The sequence below is a fragment of the Crocuta crocuta genome, unplaced genomic scaffold, assembly GCF_008692635.1.
Source record: "Crocuta crocuta isolate KB4526 unplaced genomic scaffold, BGI_CrCroc_1.0 scaffold1156, whole genome shotgun sequence".
In the NCBI taxonomy this organism is placed as follows: Eukaryota; Metazoa; Chordata; class Mammalia; order Carnivora; family Hyaenidae; genus Crocuta; species Crocuta crocuta.
Genome location: NW_027528862.1, coordinates 110,619 through 118,845, shown reverse-complemented (window position 1 = coordinate 118,845; position 8,227 = coordinate 110,619). Strand labels below are relative to the sequence as shown.

The 8,227-nt window shown below is 44.0% G+C and overlaps 1 protein-coding gene across 1 annotated transcript in view; it reads left to right on the top strand.

Annotated features, from left to right (window-relative positions):
- The window catches only part of TMEM255A (transmembrane protein 255A), a 52,852-nt gene extending 47,853 nt beyond the window's left edge, over nt 1-4,999 (top strand). Inside the window, 1 exon segment of the mRNA XM_077756273.1 lies at nt 2,610-4,999. Within this exon segment, the coding sequence (XP_077612399.1) occupies nt 2,610-2,768 (159 nt within the window). The 3' untranslated portion in view covers nt 2,769-4,999.
- The last annotated feature ends 3,228 nt before the right edge of the window (nt 5,000-8,227 follow it).

Genomic DNA, 8,227 nt, shown 5'->3' with positions numbered 1-8,227 from the left:
GTGAGAGGCATCCCACCCCCATCCGCTCAAATGCGTCCCAACCGTGAAAGTGAGAAGTGAAAGCCAAAGGCGGTCATGCCGTCCCCTCCCACTACGGGGGTCGCTACTCCGCACCTCCCAGGACCTGCTGCCTGCCTGCTCTCGATGCACGGTGGGGGAACTTGCGCCTCCGCCTGCAGCTGGCCGTGCCTCAAACCGGCCTCCTGGTTCTCTACGAGGGCAGGGGACCCTGTCCCCGTGCACCGGGACTCTTGTCCCCGCTGCGTTTTGCCTTCCTCTCCCGCTGAGAGGACAGTATACTTGNATACAGATGTCTTTTTTTTTTTTTTAGTGTATTTATTTGGAAAGAGAGCACAGGAGTGGGAGAGGGGGAGAGAGAGAGGGAGAGAGAATCCCAAGCAGGTTCCTCGCTCAGCATGGAGCCCGACTTGGGACTCTGAGCCCACCAACTGTGAGATCATGATCTGAGCTGAAATCAAGAGTCAAGCCCTTGGGGCGCTTGCGTGGCTCAGTCTGTTAAGCGTCACTGGTCCCAGCCTTGCATCAGGCTCTGTGCTGACAGCTGGGAGCCTGGAGCCTGCTTTGGATTCTGTGTCTCCCTCTCTGTGCCCCTCCCCGACCCATGCTCTCGATTTCTCTCTCTCTCTCTCTCTCTCAAAAAATGAATAAACATTAAAAGAAGAAAAATTTTGAAAAAAAAGTAGATGCTTAACCAACTGAGTCACTCAAGTGCCCCAAATTGTTTGGGACAATTTTGCTTGGGATTCTGTCTCTCCTCTCTACTTCTCACCTGTTTATGTTGTCAAAATAAATAAACTTAAAAAGAGAAAAAAGAGGGGCGCCTGGCTGGCTTGGTCAGATGAGCATCCAACTTCAGCTCATCTCGTAGTTCGTGAGTTCAAGCCCCGTATCAGGCCCTGTGCTGACAGCTCCGAGCCTGGAGCCTGCTTCGGATTCTGTGTCTCCCTCACTCTCTGCCCCTCCCTCACTCATGCTCTGTCAAAAATGAATAAACATTAACACAATTTTTAAAATAAATAAATAAAAAGAAATTTCATGTCAAGGTTGACTCTAGATTGCCTCAGGCCTGGAAAAATGACATGATCCACTTAGACTCTGGCCAGTGAATGAAGGAATGACCACCCCAAACAGCACTTGAACTCGAGAAATTTTGGTGTAGTAGGTCTTTTTGTTTGTTTGTTTTTAATATACCAGTTCCTCCTAGAGCTAAGGCACACCCGAAAATTGCAGTTCTCCAGCCTAGGTTGGTGGCTTATTATGTGCACTCTTCCTGAGAGCCTGAAAGTGGCGTCTGGCCTCCTGCCACACCCACAGCCCCTCCAGCCTTCACGCCGCAGCCGTGTCCTGCCGCTGGAGCACGGCGGCGGTACCTACCAGATGTGACTGTACTCTTTGAAGATGGACTTTATTTTTGAAACACATGCCAAGTTCATCTTTTGTACTCCTGAGGTTACAGCCGCTCATTCAACATTTATTGAGCACCTGCTATTGCCAAGCACTGTTCTGAGCTCTGGAGGAAACAGCAATGAACAAAACAGGCCAACTGTCCTTGAGCAGGAAAACCATTAGGGTCAGGGGTCTATAGACATGGCCCAGGGAAAGAAAAGTAGCAAATGACTCCTCATGTGTTAATTCACTGTTGTTGTTGTTTTTTTAGTCTATATCCTCTCTCTTCCCAAAGACAACACAAAGTCCAATGGAATCTTCAGTGTCTCTGCAACCTGACAAATCGCTCCTTGTTCTGACCATTGGTAGTCTCACCTCCATGTCTATGTTCCTCTGCCCTCCCCTGAATTTGGGGGTGGTGGGCCGCGGTTAAGATGAAACAGAAATTGCTGGACTTAGAAGAGCTCAGATCCAAGAAAGCCATTTAACCTCTCTGACCTTAGTTTCTGTTTTGTGTTTTGGTCTATGAGATGGGCTCTGTGATATATTCTGGTAGCAAAGACTTTCCCAGGTATTACTGGCTTAATCTCTGTTCAGATGTTCTTTTTTTGGGGGGGAGGGCTTTATTTTTTTGAGAGAGCAAGAGAGCATGGGAGGGGCAGAGGGAGAGGGAGAGAGAGAATCCCAAACAGGCTCCGCATTGTTATTGCGGAGCCTGATGTGGGGCTCGAATTGAGATCATGACCTAAGCTGAAATCAGGAGTCGGGCGTTTAACCGACTGAGCCACCCAGGCGCCCCGCCTCAGATGTTGTTAGGCCCAGAGGATCTTTTTTTGAAGACTAGCTGGGATGCCACAGCTCGAGGGAGGGGCAGCAAAGGCTTGGGTTGTAAACGTGGAAAAGGGAGTGGTGGGTTGAAGAGACGATGCAGAAGCAGGAGCAACAAGAATCGGTAACTGGATACAGGGTTCAGGGGCGGGGGGTGGGGGAGGATCCTATGCTCTCTGTGCGGGCGCTCTGTAGCCGGAACGACTGGGAGAGAGTGGCACCAGCTCCTGCCCCTCGTTAACTTAGTGAGGTGGAGGAGCACTCTGTTATTCCAAACAGAAGCAGACTTGGTCCCAATGCATCTTTAAATAACATGGACTTTGGAGAACTTGCCACGTGGCTGCCTAACCTGACATTCTGTTGTCATCACACAGCATTCCGGTGTCTTTCCGCCATCCCCGCCCTCTGGACTCTCCGATGAGCCCCAGTCTGCCTCGCCTTCGCCCAGCTACATGTGGTCCTCGAGCGCCCCGCCCCGCTACTCTCCGCCCTATTACCCGCCTTTTGAGAAACCCCCACCTTATAGCCCCTAAAGCGGAATGTCCGCTGGCTCTTGAGATTATTGTGGCTTTTGTATTTCTGCTTTAGTGGAAGTGTGTAGGGTGCAACGTGTAAAGTGCAATTCTTATGCATACAGTTTTACAAAGGCTTGCCAAGCTAGGGGAAGATAGGGATGAAGCTTATGTGTTATCGGTGCAGAGCAGGGTGGCTAGGCTGAACCCAGTGCTCCCGAGAAGGGCAGCACACGCTCCCTAAGCAAGGCTGCGGCGCCACCCCAGCAAGACGTGTGGCCCTGCATCTCCCTTCGGCTTCCCGTCTGTGTCCGGCAGAAGCGCGGTCGCCACCTGTTTCACTCTGTGTAAACGCAGGGGCTCCCTCAGACTCTCGTAGATTGCCACCCCAGCACCTTGGCTGCAGCACCTGGCTTACGGGCCCTATCTTTCCCTACCACCAATGTGGGTCCCTAAGGAAAAGTTCCCAGATGATGAAGCTACATGGTAGTTCCAACACAAAGCCTTCTGGCTAAGATTTTGTTTGCTTTTGTCTGGATGTCGAAAAACGCTGCCCGTGTCTTGTACTCCTTTCCTTCTGAGTATTGTAAAAATGGCTGTTGTGATCATTCAGCTCAAGCTTTTGTTATCAGTACCTCCCAAAGGGAAAAGTGCAATATTCCCTCGAGTAGTGGGGAACAGGACTGATTGTTTAGGAAGCACTGAAATACAAAGAGCAACATGGGAAGTGTTGTGAGTAGGTCTCAGTTCTACATCCGGTAACGTAGGAGACAGCGGCTCTACTGAAGGACGTGGCATTACAAAAGGCATTTGCTACGGGAGATAGGAATCTGACGTTAAAAATGCCAGATTAGGTTCCTGGGTGCTGACAGGAATTGTTATCTTTGTGACTATTTAATCTCCAAGTATTGTGCTTCAATACCGGCAGACCGCACGTATCCCGCACCCCACCCCACAAGAATCATCTGTATTTTAATGCCACTGCTCTTATTGGTCCTTTTTGTGTGTGGAGACCAATCACGACAGTGTTCAAGATTATGAAAGTGTTACAATGCCGCTTTAAGTCTGCAAAACCTCAGAAGTCGCCAACCTGACAAATTCTTAAGTGTTACCGTAGATTTAAAATCCATCTGGCACACTGTGGTAGATGTTCGTACAGTTCTTTTAATTACACATAGCTTTAAACCATCAACCTGACGAATTTAACACTCTGGCACCCATGCCTTCATCTTCAGAATGAACACTTTCACTGCGATTTTAATGCTAACCTGAGGAATGATTTAAAGGAAGGCTGATAATCCTACACTGTGTAATGTAAAACTACAGGGGCTGCAGGAGGGTACCTAATTAGACAGTTCTGCAAATGCAGAACACATGCTGGAAAACCTTCCAGCCAATTTCGCTACCTCCCGACTTGATGGACTCGAGGTAGCAGGCAAATGCTGGTGCTCCCATCTGCCTTGTAGACACCCGGCCATCGAGAATTATCAAGGCGCGTGACAAGTGCACTCACTGTTCACAGTGTTTGCAAAGCATTCTAACATCCAGCACCACGAGTGAGGCCTCACCCAGAGTTCAAAATTGGGAAAACGAGAACAATCCTTTTGTGTTACACAGAATTACCATTATTTTCTACACTTCTGAGCATATTAAATTCTATTGGGTTTCCAAAAAGGGACTAATAGCCAATTGACTTACTATACAAATACCACCTTGTAATACTCAGTGACATTTTTTTTTGCCATTTACACTTTACCTTTTGCTTTAGCGAACGTGTAGGAGTATTTAATTTTTTAAAAGGCACCATTACGCAGTATATCCTACATTTATCACATTTCTTAAAGTGTTAAGACTCTGACTCATTTCTATGTATTTTTCTTACTTTACAAAATAACTTGAAACAGAATAGATTTTGTAACCCTTAATTTGAGCAGCTTTTTTTTATTACATTGAATTCTATAAAGTGCATGTTACTTAGAGAAGTTAGTATTTGTTGCTTTACTCTTTTGCAAAACATTTGCTGTAATGAAGGAATTTCTATTTCCAATTTTTACCTTGACTGCATTTTGTAATATTTACTGCTTTATTCCTAATTCTGCTTTCAAGTATTGAACTGGGCATGACACATTAAAATATTAATCCAGAACCTGTATACACTGGATGTTGCTTGAGATCTGTATCACTGCCATGTTGGAGACCCAGACTGCTTTTGTGATGTTTCAAATTAATAAAACCGTCCTCCTCCTTATTCACTTACGGGCGTCTTCATGCAACGCTCGAAAGTATCACAAACACCCCAAAGCCAGGGACAGACCACAGCCTGCTCACTTTGGACGATAGTGACACAAGATGCAACAGGGATGCAATTAACCCACATGTGAAACCTGTTAGAAGGCAGAGGAGGGGCAGAAAAGNTTGAGACCAAACCAGGAAGCAGCAAGCCACTCCATACGGCTTCCAGAGTTCTAGTCAGGGTAACTTACTGGCTGGGGTGGGGGCGACGGAGCGGACAACAAGTCGGGTGCTATGCGACTACTCTTCACCAAGTGCGGGTCTTAAGCCACAGATTTTAGAGAGTGTGGTGGTGAGGTCAAAGTGTAGTTTTATCTGACGTGGTGCTGTCTGTGCACCACAGGGGAAGGGAAGACACCGTTAGCTCTACTGGGTGTTTAAGCAAGTCGAGGAAAGATCAAGACAAGCCTCCCTGTATTCAGGACCAACAGTAACCTCCAAGGGGCCTGGAACGTGTAGACCCAAGGAAGGTCATCGCACAGACAAGAATAAGACGGAGAGCCAAAGATGGAGTCCGTACTGTCAGCACTCTCACAAGCCTAGCAGGAAGTACTGTTATGCTGTCATCAGAAATACCCCCAGTCTCCTCCTATAAAACCTGAAAAACGACAGAAAAGTCTATAGAATTTCTTTTTTTAAGTAAGCTCTATGGCCAGTGTGGGGCTTGAACTCCAGACCCCTGGCGTGCTCTACCGACTGAGCCAGCCAGGCGCCCCAAGTCTACATAATTTCTGAAAGACAATCTCGTAACAAATACACTCAAAAAATCAGAATTATAGCATTTTATTTTTGCCATAAGAAGCTCTATGAACTAATACCAGGTCATGGTTAATGAAGAGAACTTAAAGTCATAGGACAGGGAAGATTAAGATTGTACAGGTATGAACATTACAGTATGGGGTGGATTCATAGGATTGACAGGTGAGGAAGCCAGTGCTGTTGAATGAACATTTAATCCTTTAGAATATGCATGCCTTGACGATACAAAATACCTTGACCGTTTTTAACCATTTATCTTTTCGGTACAATGGAAAAAACACAACATCAATTCCTCACAGTAGCTGTATGGGTAGGGGGGGATCATTACCACTGAAATGATAATGATCATTTCAAATACATTTTAAAGTAAATCCTGCAAGATTCTTATGGCATTTAAAAATCTTTGCTTAGTTTGAGCATTTCATTTTCTATCATCTCTTTTAACAAACTGCTATTTCAAACAGCTTCTATCCAGAACATTCACAGGTAATTTAGCACAGGAGCAAGCTTGAAGCCAACTTAAAAGAAAAAAAGGAGGAATTTAATAGCCAGAAAACTAAATATAAAATAGGAAAACACCACGTTAAGTTTTCAACAGAATCTTGCTACAGATTTCCAACCCAATGAATCCCAGGGGTGAATGGTTTCAGCCCCAAAGGAGTATTCCACTCACATCCTGAACTTTGGATATAGAAACTTCTTGAAGACCCTGACATACATCGCGAGGAAGAATCTTCTGGCAAAAATACAAGTTAATTTTCCAGTTTTCCTTCTCCCCAAAAAACTCTAGAAGACACCTTCATTAGGCACAGAGTTTAAGTTTTATACTCAGAATTAACATAGAGCACAGCAGCAGCAAATAGTTAGATCCGTATTACTCAAAATGGATAGCTTTCCATCACAGAACTGGTTTGTCACAACAGCCTTGTAAAAACCCTCAAGTTCTATCATGATCAACTAATTTTCTTAGCAGTTAAGTCTGAAAGGTCTGGAAGTTCTGCTGGCATCGATATCATTCACACTTTGTTGAAGTAATTACGTCTAACTGGTAAAAACAACATTAATGAAACTGAAACAGATTTCCACTGAAAATACTTGAGTGCACCGTATGGTCAAAGAGTAATGTTGTCAATATCCACACATAAATGAAACAGATATTGTGATTCCGGAGATCACAGAGTCTTAAATTGTAAGGTAACTTAAAATCTTCCAAGGATTAGTTTACAAAATGGTTTGAAGGTCTAGACTCACAGAACAGGAAACAGTCAGATGCACCTCACTCTAGCCCTTGGTAAGCAAACCAGGATAATATGTTTCTTTCTTCTTGTGTTATTGCAAATACGGAGGCCTGATACCCTCCACTACAAATCGAATCACTGAAACCATGATCTTCAAATCTAGCTTGCCGTCAGAAGAATGATGTATACGTGAGAAATTATGATTAAAGCTTTAAGTTCCGAGTCAAGAAATAGACTATTTTTAAAAATACGCGGTTAAAGAGAAGAAAATATCTATGTTGAATTAGGAAATATTTAAGCAAGGTTACAAATGACTAACAACTATGCACAACAATCTTTTTTAGTATCTATTAATCTTTTTTCCTTTGCAAAAAGTAATTTACAGAAGTTCAACAAGTTAATCCTGTTACAAAGGCTAGGCTATACATTTGTTCCAACCTGCTTCCTTTTAGTACTAGCACTTCAGTGAGTTTTGACTTTATTTTCTAAGTGTTTAAATAGGTATCATTTTAAAAGGAAGAAAGGTATACTTATTCTCAAGAGAAATGGGAATCAACAAGCCTCCAGAACATTCCATATATATTTTCTGATTGCTATAACATTGCAGCACTTTGCAGATGGAATGGAACTCAACTTTAGAAGGGATAACAACCTAAAAGGTCTTGCCGAAAGGAAAATACTAGATCACGGATTCAACTATTTCAAACGAAAACTTCCTATTAGAAATTCTAAGTAATATGGACATTTAAAAATATATACCAGTAGCCTCCCGCCTAAAATATGTAGGAGTCTCATTTATGGAATCTATCATTTATAAAGATTTACACATAATGAAAGATTTATTTGGTGGCTTTCAGATTCAAACTTTGAGATTTCTCAAGGGAGTATCTTTTAACCAAAGGAACAAAAAGGACATCGCCATTCACTTCCACTCTCTATCATGTAAGAACACAGAATTCAGAACAAACCAAAAGAACTTTTCCTCTCCTCTGGTCTGCAATACAGGGATTTGTTTTCCATGAACACGTCCGCCCACAGAGACCACACTGCAAGGGTATATACACAGTAGTCCAGCCACCAAAGTCCTTTCCAGACAATGGCAAGAAAAGCGAAACTTACAACTTAACTCTAATGAACTAAAACTCTTTATTCAGAGGAGACGCTTGTCTGCATGGCCATTTTCATGGCTGG